Consider the following 17,215-nt stretch of genomic DNA (forward strand, 5'->3'; position numbering starts at 1 on the left):
ACACTCCAATGAGAGGTGTTGGATATTGCATCCTCACATGAAGCCTCCACGTTTCAAGGATGGACCAAGGAGAGATTCTGCTTTGACTGCAGCACATGAAAATGAAAACTTGGTCAGTCTCACATCCGATGAGTTAAAGGGTCTCAAACATCTCCTTCAATCAATTCATAAAGATACTGGTAACTTTTCTCGTAACTCTTCCATTATACTTGATTCGGGTGCGACCACCCACATGTTTTGTGATGATGTTTTGTTTTCCCATATCACCCCGAGCCATGGTGTCGTTACCATCGCAAACGGTAAGACTGTACCAATCAAGGGGATTGGTAAGATCAAAATATTTGACCGAGAAATCTCGGCCTTATATGTTCCCGAATTCCATGCAAATCTTTTATCCATCTCGAAACTTATTGAAGAAATATCGTGTCGTGTTGTTTTCGATACTAATGGTGTTTTATTTCAGGATATTGAATCGGATCGTGTCTTTGGAAAAGGATCACGGACGGACAATCTTTATTATCTAGAAGACTTGCATTTTAGCTTTCTTTCGGTTTCTCCTAGTGTGTGGCATGCTCGGTTAGGACATCCACACACTAAGGTCTTTCACTTGCTTGTTCCCGACGTTAAGACTTTTGATACTCATTGTGAGGCTTGTACGTTAGGGAAACATTGTCGTTCGGTTTTTACGGATTCTACTACTATTTATCATAATGTGTTTGACCTTGTTCATTCGGATGTTTGGACTGCGCCGTGTTTATCTCGTGATCATTTCAAATATTTTGTGACATTTATTGACGAGAAATCCAAGTACACTTGGATTACTCCTTTGAAAAGCAAACGTGATGTTTTCTATGCTACAAAGAATTTTTTCGCATATATTGCTAATCAATTTAATGTCAAGGTCAAGTGCTTACGAACGGATGGTGGAGGCGAGTACATGAGCTTTCAATTTCGAGATTATCTACTTCATGAAGGAATTGTTCACCAACGCTCTTGCCCTCATACACCACAACAAAACGGTGTTGCCGAACGTAAAAATCGTCACTTGATGGAAGTGGCCCGTACTCTTCTCTTCCACCGCAACATCCCAAAGACATTTTGGTGTGATGCCGTGAAGCTCGCTTGCTACCTTATTAATCGTCTACCAACACAAATACTCAAGGATAAATCTCCATTCGAGGTACTCTTCAATCGTCGTGACTCTCTCGATCATTTACGTGTTTTTGGGTGTGTATGCTTTGCCCATATAGATGCAGGCCAAAGAACGAAGCTTGATCCAAAGAGCATTCGTTGCGTCTTCCTCGGCTATCCGGCGAATCAAAAGGGTTATCTATGTTTCCATCCCCCGACGAATCGTGTCTATACCTCCAGACATGTTATATTTGTAGAAGAGCTTAGTTACTTCGACAAGCAAAACTGGAAAGAGATCGAGCAACTTGTCACACAAGGAACCGACGAGAATGATACTCTCGGGCGATTACTCAACACACTAAACAATCTTGGAGCTCACATATCTTCCTCTATTTCTTCGGAGGATCTTCACGCGGATGGTATTCCTTCTCTCCAACCTGTTTCTCTTGATAAATACTTCGATACTAACATTGCAGGTGCAGAAGACAATCTCCAATCACCACCCTCTAATTCACACGTTTCTTCATCTGAGGGAGAAGCCATATCAAACCATCATGCAACACCTGTCACACCTCAGATAGAACTAAGCATGCAGATTCCTTCGCATGTGGAATCTGATTTTGACCAACACGTGCAAATTCCTTTGAATGTGCATGGCCCTTCTCTCAATCACTCAATGACAAAGACCCACCAACTCCGACGATACAACTTCTGTCCGAGGATATCATCGACGCGGCTGCTCCCGACGCACTCGTTCCTCTCGTTCATCCACAACTTCGCCGAAGTGAGAGGGTCCGACGACCAACCTGGAAAGTTGCAGACAACCAATCTAGTGGGCATTTGGCCATCACTACCGTAGCTCACCCCATTGCTATGTACTCTTCTCTTGACTCTTTTCCTACTAATGAGCAAAATTTTTTAAGCGTTGTTGAGCAGGGGGTGGAGCCGACTTCGTATTCACAAGCTAAAAATATTGACGTGTGGCGCAAGGCAATGAGCGAAGAGCTCGCGGCTCTCGAAAAAAATGGAACTTGGGAAATCACCAACTTACCCCCAGGAAAACAAGCTGTGGGTTGTAAGTGGGTGTATAAAATCAAGTATTTAAGCAACGGTACCATCGAACGTCATAAAGCCCGACTCGTCGCAAAAGGCTATACTCAAACGTATGGAGAGGATTACACCGAAACTTTTGCTCCAGTTGCCAAGCTACCTACGGTACGCGTTGTTCTCTCTTTAGCCGTTAACCTTGATTGGCAGCTTTGGCAAATGGATGTGAAGAACGCCTTCTTACAAGGCGAGCTCGATGAAGAAATCTTCATGAAGCCTCCGCCGGGATATACGGGACCCTTCCGATCGGGACAGGTTTGTCGGCTTAAGAAAGCCATTTATGGTCTCAAACAATCGCCTCGCGCATGGTATCATCGCTTGTATCAAGCTCTTCTCGTCAAAGGATTTGCAAGAAGCGACTCTGACCACTCTCTCTTCACACTTAAACGATCTACGGGTATTGTCGTTCTTTTAGTTTATGTTGATGATATAATTCTTTCAGGCAATGACATCGATGGTATTCATGATACCAAGACATATTTGAGCAATGTCTTTGATATCAAGGATCTTGGCATGCTCAAATACTTTCTTGGTATTGAAGTTACTCGTACCTCTAACGGTTTATTCTTGTCTCAGCGAAAGTACATCTTAGACATGCTAAACGAGACAGGCAAACTTGGAGCAAAACCAGTCCGAACGCCAATTGAGGAACACTTCAAGGATCAACGCGAGGGGGAAGCATTCGATGATCCAGAACGATACCGTCGTGTCGTCGGTAAGTTGATTTATCTTACCATTACACGCCCTGATATTAGTTTTGCGGTGCATCAGGTTAGTCAATGGATGCACTCCCCAAAGACGAATCATTGGAACATGGTGGATCGTATCCTCAAATATCTCAAAGGAACTCCAAACAATGGCATTCACATGGACAACAACAAACACACCGCGATTGTAGCCTATTGTGATGCCGATTGGGCCGGAGATAGGACAGATCGAAAATCAACAACAGGCTACTGCACCTTCGTCGGAGGGAATCTGGTCACGTGGAGGAGCAAGAAACAAAATGTCGTGGCACGCTCTAGTGCGGAAGCTGAATATCGGGCAATGGCGAACACGACGAGCGAGGTGGTTTGGCTACGCCAACTCCTCATCGACCTCGGGATTACGACAAAGACGCCCACACCTTTACATTGTGACAATCAAGCGGCGATCCACATAGCAAACAACTCGGTTTTCCATGAGCGAACGAAGCATATTGAAGTAGACTGTCATTTCATCCGGGAAAAGATCACACAAGGTTTAATCACACCAATTTTCACACGGAGTCATGATCAGTTAGCCGACATCCTCACCAAAGCAACTAGCTCGTTCGTCCTCAACACATGCCTTGTCAAGATTGGCCTTGTTGAATTTGGTCGGCCAATCTTGAGGGGGATGTTAATAGACAAGGAGAGCAAGAAGACTTGAAGATCAATGGTGAACACGACGGACATCTTTCGAAGGAGACAACTCATGAAGAACAAACTTGGGAGACAAGCAACCCAAGTTTCCTTCAAAAAAAGAAAGAAGACAATTGTGGATGCGTATAACTCGAAGAAAGGAAAGAATCCCTTAAACTTTTCTGTATTGAATTTGATAATATCTTGTTGCCATAATGTATTTTCTGTATAGCCGTTTTCTCCATCATTACATATACTTAGGTTAAAAGCATGTAAACATTAAGAGTGAATAAAAAATAACCAGAGTACTTTCTTCTTAATTTCTCTCACTTCTTCGACTGGTTTTAGGACCGAGTTCGCATCTCGACCTCTTACAAATCGTGTTTTCTTCAGTGAGATCATTCCTCATCACCCAACAACTCACTATTTCATTCCGGTTAAATTATAACCGAGTTTAATTTTTTTAAACCGATTTAATTGAACCGGATGATGTGTCTGTTGACGTGGAATCAATCTTCTTATTTTTCTTATGTGGCAAATCAAGTCCGTATATTGATGTCATGTTGGCATCGAAAATTCCTTTGTCGTGGAAATTTCAATTTAATTTGTGATTTTGTGTGGATAATTAGAAAAAATTGAAATCAAATGTGATTTATTGATTACACATTTGAATAAATTGGTGTGGGTTTATTCCCCAAGTTTTAACGGCAAGGCGCGAAAATAAGGCCCATAAGCCCATGTAAGGGCCCATTATATATGCATACTGGGCGTTCTTAATTTCTTCGGCGCAGATATACATAGCTGCAGATATACGGAGAGAGACTGTGTTGATGTAGAATGTGAAGATGCCGTCGGGGAAGTATTATTGCGATTACTGCGACAAGGAGTTTCAGGATACTCTTGTCGCCAGGAAACGCCACTTGCAGAGCAAGCCTCATCTCCGCGCCAAATCCCTCTGGTTCTCTTCTCTCTCCGGTCTCTCTCTCTCTCTCTCTCTCTCTCTCTCTCGCGGCTTCTGTTCTCACGGATTGATTTTAACCCTATGATTACGCGTTACAGATCCTAATCCCCGAGGTCCCCACACTCTCCCCAGAGGATTCTGCGATCGGTTCGTTTCCTGGGTACGTTCCAGATTTGTTTTTGTCTGCTGCAAATCCGCGACTTTCAGTTTTAATACGAGCTCGTTCCTTGCTTTCGCAGCATTCTTTAGAAAGATCTCAGTCTCGTAGACGCAAAGTCTGTCCCTTTATTTCTATGTTTGTATTTCCTTCACGGACATTTTCTCATAACGGAGCGTCGATCACATCATATATATATATTCGCCTTCCTCCTTTTTGCTGCTACATATCTGTTGTTGATCATCTCTGTTATCTTCTGATGTAAAGTCTGCTCCTTTCTCTGTTTTAAGATCCGTTCTTTCAAACCGCGTTATGGGTTTTGTAGGGTTTTTGTGGATTTGGGGATTCTTGCAAGTACTTGCACCCGAAGCACATTCCAGCAGGTGGTTAAAACCCAGTTTCATCCCATGCTCCTCTACATGCACCCGCCCACGTGTTTTGGTTCGTATCTGTTGAAATATCATCCTTTCCATCAGTTGCAGGATTCACCGGTTCACAGACGCAGATTGGGCTGAATATTCAACGGACACCAGGAAGTATGTCTTCATTTCATCGCGTATTTTAGTCCAGATCGTTTTTGTCAATCTGTAAACAGGTTTTGGTAGGTAGGCAGGTAGGATTAACTTGTACAGTTGTCTCTTGTCCGGTCAGATGATAAGAAACAGACGAGGCTCTGTTAAAGTAGCTACTGATGTAAGAAAACAGATCAGATGTCAGTTATTTCTTCGTCTTTGTTTGAACAGGTGAATACATTAGCGGACTATCGACAACGGGATGGGGAGACCTTCCACCGTCGTTGCAGCCTGCTCCTGAGTCGGGATATCCTCGGCTTCCCTCCGTGGACTGGGGTTGAATAAAGACCCTCGCTTGCTCTTCTTCCCTTTCATCACATCTCTTTCTGCAGTCTCTGTAAAGATCCAAATATAGAATTGCATTTACGGTGATCTGTAGCAAGAATTAGGGGATGGGTGTATGAATATCCGAAAATCGGGTATCCGTGGTTACCGGGTTGATGGCAGCCCGGGACAGTGTAATTTTTATGAATCTTTGACAATTTGTATCGGATTTCAATACAAACCTGATTTTTCGGGTAGGAAAACAGCGTGTGGATATCTCGTGTTTACAGATTCATCATCACTTTCATTGTCAGATGAAACCAAACCGAAGAAATTAAAAAAAAAAAAAAGTAGTAAAACTAATTCACACAGAGGATTAAACATAGAGATTAAGTGAAGAACCTAAATCAGCACTCTAAGAGATAATCTTTGCAAGTGGACTTGTTGTGGCCAAGTCCCTTGCACCTACTACACTGCAGCTGCCTCTTCATCACCTCCTGCTCCGCCTTCTTCGTCGCCGGCCGTCCCGGCGGCCGCTTCATTGGAGGTGGCGTCACCGTCACCACAGATCCGCCCCCTGAGCTGTCCCTCGGGATCTCTAGGTCTAACGACTGGACCGGGTTTATCGACTGCGAATACGTAAGCCTGTAGTTCTCGACGGTGAAGTATCGGGAGCAGAAATCGTAAGGGCTGCGACGGATGCAGGCGATGACAGCAAGCGCATGAGCACACGGTACTCCGCTCATCTGCCACATTTTGCAGCTGCATTCCCATCGGTCCATGTTCACGAGCTCATACGTTTCGCCTCGGACATGAAACGCGTTGTCGGCCGATAACACCACCTGAAGCGTCTGAGCCTTCACGTTCTCTTTCTCGAGCTTCTCCTCCATGGACTGCGTCAGTCTTCCGACTGCCGAGTCCGCGTTTATTCTCCTCACCTGGATCAGATCCATGATTTTGCCCCGGATCACATCTACCATCTGCGTTATCGGAGCGTCGTTCGCATCCGATGCCCAGCTGAAGAACGGCTCGCCTGAGTTTGATGTCATGTGGTTGTACCTCGACCCCAGGAAATATGCGTTTGCCCAATGTTCGGGCTGGCTGTTCCGCAATATCCAGTCGTAGGCTTCAGGCGAGATACCTTTGATGTTTTCCACGTGTCTCTGGAACTCGTCGGGTCTGGGAGCGTAAGCCGCAGCGTAAAAATCCTCGACGATCAATCGCTTTACCTCATGAGAAAACGGCTCTTTCAAGTCTCGGATGAGCTCGTCGGTCAAGTGACGCAGGCAATACCCGTGGAACGATGCCTCGAAAACATCAGGGATCGATTCACGTAGACCCTTCTGTCTATCCGCCACGAACGTAATCGGACACGACCCAGAAAGCGCAGATTTCAGCTGAAGCAAGAACCAGCGCCAGTTATCATCCGTCTCCGAATCCACAACCCCGAATGCGAGCGGAAACACTTCGTCGTCGCCGTCAGCGGAAGTTGCAGTCAACAAGGTCCCCAGATACTTCGATTTCAGCGGTGAACTTTCGAGAAACACTAGAGGCCGACACCCTTGAAGAAAACCGTAGATCGAGGCGTGAAACGAGACAAAGAGGCGGTGAAAACTCGAATCTTCCTTCGTCGTGAATGTAGCAAGGCTGCCTGGATTCGTTTCCATGATCTTCTCGCAGAACATCGGCAGTTGTTTGTAACCGTCTTTGTAAGAACCCTGGAGCTGTTCTTTGGCAATTTCTTTCCCGCGCCACGCCTGAAAGTAATTTAGTTGGATTCCGTACTCTTGTTTGATGTCGTTGACGATATCTTTCGGCCTGTAATTCGGGAAAACCTTCAGCTTCTCCTTAATAATGCTCGCTACCCAACTCCGACTCGCCTGAAGCCCGTTAGTCCCACCCGAGCCTTCGCACGTATGCGAAGGATTCATTTTCTTGATACATATAAGCTGAGTCGTTGATAGCCGCGATGCGTGGATCCTCCATGGGCAGCCCTCGGCTTTGCATTTGACCGTCACTCGGTGGCTATCGTTCTTTTTGTAGCGAAACGCAAACAGATTGGCGATGGCGTACTTCCGAAGCGCTTCCCGGAATTCCGTGACGCTGTTGAATCTCTGTCCCACCCCTGTGATTGTGTTCTGCCACTGCTGTGCCGCTTTGGCCACGAGCTTTTCGCCTTTCGGACTTGGGACAGGATTAACCGATAGCATATCAGGAGGTATATCCATCGGGACATCTGCATCTCGGCTCGTGACTAGCTCCATCCCGACATCCGAGATGGGAAGGTCCAGTCCCAGTACTGGTTCCGCCGTGACATCCATGATGTCCGGAGGAGGAACGGCTTCAGACAGCGTTGTTCTGCTCGATCTTGAACAAAGAAGAGACAAAGATTTACTTACCGGACTGTCCCATAAATGCCAAAAAACCGGAAAAAAAAAAAAACTGACAAAAAACGGGGGATTCAGGTTTCGAGGAAATCGGGACAAGATTACCTGCTACCTGGCATGTTTGAAACATCAGGAACAGCTTCATCTGTTATGATATAAACATCAGCAGTATCCGAATTCCCGTGGAACTTGATCATCCGCTGTAAATCTTTGTCGTTTGAGATCGAGATCAGCGTCTTCTTGTTACCCGGGAGGAAGTACTTCAAAGACACTGTCCCGACATGGCAGTTGAACATCTCTGTAATTTCCGACACAAAGTCTTTGAACCTCATCTGGTCATCCACATCAATGGCATGAGCATCTCCACCCTTGTAAGACAGAGAACCGCCCTTCTCCGTCTGAAATTCCCCGCCCGACATACATATCGCTATGATCCGTTTCCCCGCCATTTCCTGCATTACACAAAAAAAAAAAAACATGATCCAATGCTTTTAGATCTCTTGTATCAATCTCGTAGCTATGTCTGTTGCATGTGATGATCATAACAGAAAACTCTATTCTCCGAGTGAATCGATGGCAAAGAGTAAGAACGTAGAATTTTCTGACAGAGTGAAAGGCACAGTTGAAACACGAGGATACAACCAAACAATCGAAACCCTAAATTCGACGAAACGCCAATTGAATCCGAGAAGTTGAACAAGGCACTCAGAGCACATAATCGCAATCGAATGGCCAAAAAGGGGAAGACAACCAAATGACGATAACGGCGCAAATCAAAAGAAAGCTTTCAACTTTGTCGTCCCATCCTCATTCCGAAAACCCTAGCAATCGTAAATTCCACAAATTTAGGGATTCCTTCTCATCGAGTCCAAATCGTACCCACCAACTAACCCCAAAGCTACATTAGCTTTATCCACAACCGAGAATTATCTGATTCCATCGAATAGCCCAGAAAGATTCATATGATCTACCGGAAAATCGTAACTTGGAGGCATATTACGCAGCAAGAACCCTAAAAACAAGAAATTAATGATCAAAAGAGAGAAAGATGGGGAATTTACCACGGAATTACAGATTACGAACAAACCCTAATCCCCAATTGAGAATTCCTTGTCAGGTTCTGGGAAGGGACCGGCGCAGGAGCCAAGAGCCGTCATAGGCAAAACAACATGCACCCTGCAGTCGAGAAGGAAAATACAGGAATTTGTTTCCCTTTAATTAAATTAAATTTGTTTAATTTGAATTTTTTTTTTGTTGGTAAATGAAATCGAAACCGAAAGAAATATAAAATTATAGGTTTCCCGCTTGTAGCCTTGTACGAAGGGAAAAAAATACGGGAATTTGCTGCGAATACGAGAGGAAGAACAACACGGGAGTGGATCTTCCAATGTCGGGAGATAAGACAGAAATCACATCAATGCCACGTCAGATTCAACGTGTAGCTGAGTTGGATCCGATCGTGGGTCCCACAAGTGGCAGGTAGCTCGCGGCATTCGAGTTCGGACAATAAACTGACTCTGAATAAAGACTTTCTCAAATAAACGATTCAATATGTTGTAAGATCATCACACAAAAATTTCCAGACACAATGCTATTAAAGAGCTTCAGTCATGAAACAGGAACAGAAAAGCAGAGACCAGAACTACAAAGAGTTACAAGGATATTGTACAGTGTCCCCTCCCTCGCAATAAACGAAGTCAATCTTCATCACTGTCATTCCCAAACGCCGAAGCAACAGCTACCTTCGGCTTCCTCTTCGTCACACTCCCAGATTGGTTCTGTAAGATGAACAAAAGAACAGGTCAACAAGTTTAGCTCATAATCAGTGAAACTAATCACTAAGACAATATTCAATGGTGTTTCCATGTCTTTATATTTACCTTAGAGACGCTGCCTTTAGAAGAAAATCCAAACTTCAACGTTTTTCGCTGATCATGATCAGTGACTGCAGTTACCGGTTTAGGTGGGGCAGAAGCTGGGGCATTCCCCGAGTCTTCTAGCTGCTGCTGCTGCATCTGCTGCTGTTTCCGAGCATCAGCCCTAGACAGATAGAGATATCCACTTGTCAAATCCGCACTACATAATTACAGACATTAACGAACAGAAACGATCAACTGTTTTGAGTACATTTTAGCCATCTCCCTCTCCAAACGCTGCTGCTCTCGCTTCTGCCTGTCATCACGGCTGCTTGTACCATGCATCTCTCTCATTTCTTTGAAACGCTGAAAAAACACCAACATGGGTGTTTTTTTTTTAACAATTACACGGAAACCATGACAAGGAAGGAATCGAGGAATATTGAAGAAGCCCATTTTACCTTCTTATGGTTGTGATCGTATGAGCTCAAGTGACCTTCAAACTCCATCACAGATTTGTACTGCTTGTTGCAGAGTTCACAGTAGAAGACCTTTCGAATTTCCTTTACTTCACTCTGAATCTTCTGCTCACGTTCTGCTAAGACCTGGATTGTCATAACGGGCACGAAGCGGGCAGTAGCAGCCACCAGGTAATAAAAACTGTGGTGTTGTGTTCCCCTTATGATATACCATTCCCGTCAAAAGACACACACATATACTCTATATGCTGCCTTCTGCTCTTTTGTTTCAGATTTCAGGAAAAAGTAAACGCATCAATCTGAATACGTCCCCAAACGACTGCACGCTGTCGCTTTTATTGGAGTTACAAGTTTGAGTGCGTACCTCCCGTTTCCTTGCAATTTCCTCTGTCTCCTCAACTTCGATATCGAGTTTCCTCCGCTGGATATTCTCTTCTGCAGTGAAATAATCATCTTCTTCTTGTTTCCCTAGACCAAGTTTCGGATCCCTCATACCAGATTTTATGGGCTCTGTTATGCCTGCGTAAAAGCCAGAAATCAACGGGAGATATCAATTTGACCGATCGATGGCAATCCCAAAAAAACACCAATTGCCAGTGTTTTACGGTTACACACCTTGCTCGTCCTTTCCCAGACCTTTTCCTTTCCAACCCATTTTCTGAAGAAGCTGAAACCCGATATTAGATGAAGAGATCTTTGTGTCTAGTGATGCTTGCTCAACATTCTCCAGGTCTACATTTTCAGTTGGTCGGTGGTTAATTGGCAGACGGAACTCCTCTGCCATCTCCTCAATAAAAGACTCCTGATTCGTCTACATAAAGACACACAGAGTGCATCAATGACGTACTGAGGAATTTAAGTTCCGTACAAACCTGAGTTCAAGGCACTGCTTAGTAGCGTGAAGGGTGTTCTTGGTAAGAAGTATATAACAGAATGACCAAAGCACAGACCGAAGCCAAAGCACAAACACAAAGCTCTTTGCAACAAGATCAACAATGCATATTAACTTGGCAAAACACAGTAGAAGCGTAGTGAACTAACCTGAAACTTCTCGTAATGTCGTTTCTCTCTGTTGCTTGCTTCTGTCTTATTTTCGCGCCATCTAACATCCATTCTGATATGTCAGCCTATCTTGGCGTCCACAAAAACCCAGAAAACATTATATCGATTATGAAAATCATTTCAACAGGATCATCTCCAAACACATAGCAGAAAGAATACAAGTTCTTCTGGTAATCCAAGAAGCAGAGATAACCAAAACCTCAACAAAAAGAAGATTTCTCACGGAAATTAAAGTGATTTAGCTTCAAATGCATTTGTCAATGGGCAATTCACAAGCTGCATGAATCTCACAAGCCAGACCAAATATCGACGATTTCTCTCAAATCAAGCAGAATCAGTAACCAGCTGAGACGATACGGGAGTTCGAACCAGAGAAAACCGGCGTAAGCATCAATACGCAGGTATGAATCTCGTTCCCAAATAACCCTAAGTTCACCAAACTGGGGCGAGATAACGAAAATTGAAGCCGACCCAAATACAAGAACACAGGAAAGATTACGATCCAGAGCTTCAAACTCACCGGAGGGTAGGAAAAGGAGAAATTGCTAGGAGTTCTTCTCTTCTCCGAGGCGTCGGGGGAAAAAAAATCTTAGTTGCTGCAATTCCTTCTTTCTGCTTCCGCAAGAGACAGAACCTCGGCTGATCAAATCAACGCATCGAACGCAAAATATTAGGCCCATATATTCCGAAGCCCAGTATAAAAACATGCATGTCGTCTATTCTTTACAAATACGAACTGCACGTCGTTTCTTTGTTGACAACATGCTTGCCGATTGCATTGATTTAGGCGAGACAGTGTGCCGTTTTCTAGGGGAAAAAATGAATGAGTGAATCATATTATAATCATGTGAATCATCACTCTTAACCGTATATTTATCAATATTTGATCACATTGGTTAGGTCTGATTAGAGGTTTAGAATGTCTATAGAGACATTGTCTAGGTCTGATCAGATTAGAATCTGATTGTAGACTTAGGTATTATCTAGTTTAGAACTAGATAGGACTCCTAAGTACCAGTTTTGAGTCATAGAGTCCGGTACATTGACCGGTTAGGTCTGATTAGGTGGGATTTGACTAAAACGAGTTAGTTTAGGGGTTGGTTAAGTCTAGAATCACTAGGTATAGGTCTGTAGGGGTCGGTTTAGATCAGGGCAGGTCTATAGGGATTGATTTTAGGCGTTTATCGGATCTGATCAGAAGTAAATTAGGTCATATTAGGCTTATTTTAGGTCTGATTAGGTTGCTAAAAGTCTAATCAGGGGTTGGTAAGTCAATAGGGGTTGGCTTAGGTTTGATGATTATGACTTTTAGGTGATTGACTAGGACTTAGGGTCATCTAATCAGGGGTTGGTCGACTAGGGTTGGCTTAGGTCTGATTAGGGTCGTGTGGTGGTCTAGTCGGGACTTTTGGTCATCTAACTAGGGTTGTTACGGTCTAGGTATCACTTGGGTAGGTCTGATTAGGACTTTGTGAGGGACCGGGTAGACTCGGGATCGTAGGACTGGTTAGGACTTTGTTGGGGGCCATGTAGACTCGGTGTTGTAGGTCTGATTAGACGTAATCAGGTCTGTGTAGCCTTAAGTTAGGTCTGGTTAGACGTAATCAGGTCTTAAGGTAGGCTGTGTTTCGAGTCTAATAGGTCGGTTAGGCAAAATTATGCCTAGGGTAAGTCCAATCAGGTTTGTGCGAGAGTCTAGGAGGTCGGTTAGGTAGAAATATACCTTGTGTTAAGTCCAATCAGATCTGGTCTAGAGTGTGTTAGATCCGTTTAGGTAAGATGTACCTAGGGAGATGTCCGGTTAGATTTGGTTTAAAATCCGTTAGATCGGTTTAGATCGAGTACCTAGGGTTAAGTCCAGTTAGGTCGTGTTCTCTAGGTCTTGTAGGTCTGATTAGGTAGACACGTACCTAGGTTTAGGACCGATAGACTTAGGGTTAGAGCGTGTTTAAGCACGGCTAGGTAGAAACATACCTAGGGTTAAGTCCTCTAGGGTTCGGTCTCATCCCTCGTGTCACGTTACATCACTTCTAGGGTCGGGTAAGTCACTTCCGGGTTGAGTCGGTTTTAGACTCAGGTTTTATCGTCTTAGGATGATGGAGTTAGATTGTCTAGCTCGGTATACCCCGAAAGGGGTATGGTGGAAGGACTAGGGGTCTCGGGCAAACCCGAGAAATCGGGTGTGCAGGAGTAGGCCAAGGACCAGGTGGAGTGAGTGGTTCCGCGGGTAGGTAGGGATACTACATGGAGGATTTGTAGATCCCGGATGACGAGGTAGGGAGAGTCCGAGGTAGAAGGATGTGTTTACCTCGGAGGAGTAACCGAAGATGCTTCGGTTCTCGGTGGTAGGTCAGGAGGTGAGGACTCCACATCTAGGTGGAGCTTCCTCGGGTAGGATGCTCAGGAGATGGTGTGAGCAGGGAGGTGTCGGGTTTTCACCGGGTAGAGACGGTGTAGGTTGGAGCGCTAGGACACTCCCTCTCGAGGGGGAGCACGTGCACTCACGTGTCTCTTATTCTCGGTGGAACATTCTTAGAGGACTAGGAAAGTCTTCACGGGACAAAACCGTGGGACAATTCTAGTTGGCAGGTTAGGGTCCGAGGGTAGAAGTCGTATACCTATAAATAGTATAGACTTCACGAGGATCCGGGCTAGGTATCTAGCGGTTTCGGTGGTATGACTCAGGTTAGTCTCGGGGAAAGTCGGGATAGACTTAGGAGACGGGTAGACGTCGGGTATAATCCTCGGGTTAGCTAGCGGGTATAGTCTTGGACTTTACTAGGAGGATTAGTTAGACGGTCTAGAGAGTCATACAACCGAGGGTAGCGTTCGCCGGTTGGGCGATGCGGGATAGGACTACGGTTCGAGTCTTATCGGGGTGAACGTCCTAACATGTTTATCGAGTGTTTCAGGTTTGGATGAGCAGGATCGGTGGCGGGATAAGGCGACGAGGCCACGAGGAGTCATCGACGGAGAGCTTCATCAGATTTAGGACGACATGCGACTAATTCCGGGACAGGTAAGTCAGGTAAGTTTGCTTTAAATTCCGACGAAAGTCGAGGGATCGACGAAAGTCGATCGGTGCTGGAAACGGCGAATCCCACTAGGTCTATTACTTTGTTTTCGGTTTCTCTTTCCCACCAAGGTGGAGATTGTTGGGCTTGGCCCATGTCTTTGGTGAAGAAAGAGAAGACTCCGCTTCAAAGGGAGACTTTAGTCTCGCATGAAACCAAGCGGGATTTTTAATCCCAAACCAAAACGGTGAGTTTTGGGAAATAGGGTTAAATGAACCCTGATGCTATGCTTTAGTCTTCGACACATTTTTTTGGGCGTGTGGCTCGAGGAGAGTGAGCGAGAGGGGAGAACGGAGAAGACGAAGGAAGATCCCCGAGGCGGAGGTGCTTCCCGGCGACGGCGAAGCCCAGACCGGCGACGACTCGTCGAAGGCGAGGGAGGTAAGCGTCGGTAAAAGTCTCGTGTCCCTTCTCTTGTTGTTTCTCGGTGAGCCTCCGATCTTGGTGTGGAGGGCCACAGTGTCTCTTGTTCTCCGGTTGTTCCCGTTCCGATTCTAGTGGATTCGCCGGCACCGTCCGGCCGAGATGTAGGCCCGAGGTAACTCGGTAACCGAATTCGTTAAAAGTCTCCGGTGTCTTTCGTTTCTTGCACGGACGTGAGTCGGAGAGAAGTGGTGAGGACTCGATACACACTTCACAGTCTATGATTGGTTATTTTTTAGTTTTTAAAATCCAAAAACTCTAAAAACCGGCAAAATATCCAAAACACCATGTTTTGCTAAAACTATTTATAGATATAATTTTCTCTCTAAATATGACCATATGATCACAAAGATAATATGATCATATGGTGATCACATTAATTATGACGTTAAATTTATGATAATTTTATCAAGTGATTAATACGTGTGTCTATGGTGATTTGGTGTGATCACTATAAATTTAATTTTATAATCAATGTGATCATCATGTGACCATATAATTATTTTGATCATATAATCACACTTGAACAAATATATGTTCCCCTTAAAAAAACCCAACCATTCATAACTCAATATGAGATAAAATCATAAAAAAGTGGGTTAACAAATTTAATTCCGGAAAATAACAATACGATGTTAACGACTCCTAACTATATAACTTGTAAAACAAACGAAGTTAGTTTCTCCATTGTTCTTCTTTTCTTTCTGTGTTCAAAGGTTTTATACTAGATGTGGATATTAAAAAACCGAATGAAATCAATATTTAAGCATATTCAAATTAATCCATATTGCAGATAATAATTAAGGTTAATGATATTTTTCCCATATAGTTTTCTTTTTGGATAAGATTTTCTCATATAGTTTACAAGACATGATATAGCTCATTAACGTCACATTAATAATAAAAAAGAAAAGAAAAAGAAACTGGCAAATATGTATATGTGCGTGAAAATATGCATGCATGTGTCAGTGATATATCATATTCGTACCTAATAATAATAATAATAATAATTTATAATAATAACAATAATAATAAATTGGAAAATGTTTTTTATCTCAGAAACTCGTGGACATTCTAAGTATGAATGCTTTTAATATCTGATCTCATTATAAGGTCGGTCTAATCATTGTTCCGGAAATATGTATCATATGGTTCATGAAAATGGTTTGAAATAATTCATGGCTTTTAACTTTAACCACGCCATTGTGGATTTGTCTTTGTTCTTTTGATTGTGATTAATAGAAATCTTTTTAATTAACCGTTAATGCATGGATTCTGCATCACTTTTTTTTTTTCTTGCAAAAACTCATCTAAATCATAGTTTTATTTCAATTAAAATTCGTAATAACTTATAAAAATACAATCCAAATAAGAAAAAATATATAAAGTAACGGACCCGCACAAAAATTTAACCGGATCACATAATACATATATAATAAAAAAACTAATAAAAAGACTTTATTGGAATATGTAAGTGGGAACCATACTGCATATAATATCCATTTATTAAAAAAAATAGTTAAATCAATTAAAAATTCTTTTTTTTTCTTCTAATATTACTAGGGGCCTGTGACTTCGCTCTATAACGAGTGGGTCCGTCCATTGCTATATAAATGGTTCGTATATTTTAATTATAAACTATTTTAGCATAATTTTTGGTTGTTTAATTGATACAATTAATACTTATAGCCATGCTTAGCTATCGTAATTGATACAATTTACTCCATCCATTTCAAAATATTTGTTGTTTTAGGTTATTTCACATTTTTTTAAAAAAGAAAGAAAAAATCACATATACTCTTATTTCATTATAAAAACAATGTTATCATTAATAATTTATTGGAATTTAATAGAGATAAAATTAGAAACTATTGTAAGAAAATATTTTGAAAATTTAGAATGATAAATATTTTAAAACATAAAAAAAATAACCTAAAACTATAAATATTTTAGAATAGAGGGGGAGTAATACATATGAATGTCAAGTCTTTTTCTCACCACGAAGGAAAAAGAAGAAAGAAAATGAAAACAAAGATGACACGCAAACTCATAGTACTTTCAACGAATCTATAACTATCCTTTTTATTTTATTTTATTTTATTGCGATTTAAATTAATCGGATATTATTCGTTGGGCAGTTGTCAATTTAATATTTATTTAATTTTAAAAAAATCTGAAAAAAAAGCTTTAAATCTGAACCATACAAGCAAATTCACCTTTGCTTCTTCTCAATAGAAAACTTAAAAGAAGAAACATGTGTTGACTGCTTAACCACCACACAACAAGATATTGTAATCAGCCCAAAATAAAAATTCAATCATTTTCTTATGTCTTTTTTTTCAATTTTCTCTAATTATTAA

At 42.6% G+C, this 17,215-nt stretch overlaps 3 protein-coding genes across 5 annotated transcripts; 1 reads left to right on the forward strand and 2 right to left on the reverse strand.

Moving 5' to 3' along the window:
* The first annotated feature begins 4,405 nt into the window (after window positions 1-4,405).
* LOC104821748 (zinc finger CCCH domain-containing protein 3) lies at window positions 4,406-5,924 on the forward strand. 2 transcript variants are annotated; one of them, XM_010552721.2, is made up of 5 exons: window positions 4,406-4,595; window positions 4,680-4,741; window positions 5,064-5,121; window positions 5,221-5,274; window positions 5,482-5,924. In XM_010552721.2, the coding sequence occupies exons 1-5, from the start codon at window positions 4,466-4,468 to the stop codon at window positions 5,589-5,591; spliced, it is 414 nt and encodes a 137-aa protein (XP_010551023.1). In that variant the 5' UTR covers window positions 4,406-4,465; the 3' UTR covers window positions 5,592-5,924. The 2 variants fall into 2 exon arrangements, with proteins under 2 accessions (XP_010551023.1, XP_010551022.1); XM_010552720.1 differs by having other exon boundaries at window positions 4,408-4,595; window positions 5,215-5,274.
* Window positions 5,802-9,370, reverse strand: LOC104821747. The gene is made up of 3 exons (XM_010552718.1): window positions 9,023-9,370; window positions 8,067-8,413; window positions 5,802-7,941 (listed from the first exon to the last, which is right to left on the reverse strand). The coding sequence occupies exons 2-3, from the start codon at window positions 8,408-8,410 to the stop codon at window positions 5,982-5,984; spliced, it is 2,304 nt and encodes a 767-aa protein (XP_010551020.1). The 5' UTR covers window positions 8,411-8,413; window positions 9,023-9,370; the 3' UTR covers window positions 5,802-5,981.
* Window positions 9,371-9,499: 129 nt separating this feature from the next.
* Window positions 9,500-11,992, reverse strand: LOC104821749 (G patch domain-containing protein 8). Of its 2 annotated transcripts, none has more exons than XM_010552722.1 (8): window positions 11,879-11,992; window positions 11,338-11,423; window positions 10,912-11,107; window positions 10,661-10,815; window positions 10,279-10,422; window positions 10,089-10,183; window positions 9,842-10,001; window positions 9,500-9,739 (listed from the first exon to the last, which is right to left on the reverse strand). In XM_010552722.1, exons 2-8 carry the CDS (start codon window positions 11,407-11,409, stop codon window positions 9,659-9,661), a joined length of 903 nt encoding a protein of 300 aa, XP_010551024.1. In that variant the 5' UTR covers window positions 11,410-11,423; window positions 11,879-11,992; the 3' UTR covers window positions 9,500-9,658. The 2 variants fall into 2 exon arrangements, with proteins under 2 accessions (XP_010551024.1, XP_010551025.1); XM_010552723.1 differs by having other exon boundaries at window positions 11,338-11,427.
* Window positions 11,993-17,215: the final 5,223 nt, after the last annotated feature.

The sequence above is a fragment of the Tarenaya hassleriana genome, unplaced genomic scaffold (genome assembly GCF_000463585.1).
Source record: "Tarenaya hassleriana unplaced genomic scaffold, ASM46358v1 Cleome34, whole genome shotgun sequence".
Taxonomy (NCBI): Eukaryota; Viridiplantae; Streptophyta; class Magnoliopsida; order Brassicales; family Cleomaceae; genus Tarenaya; species Tarenaya hassleriana.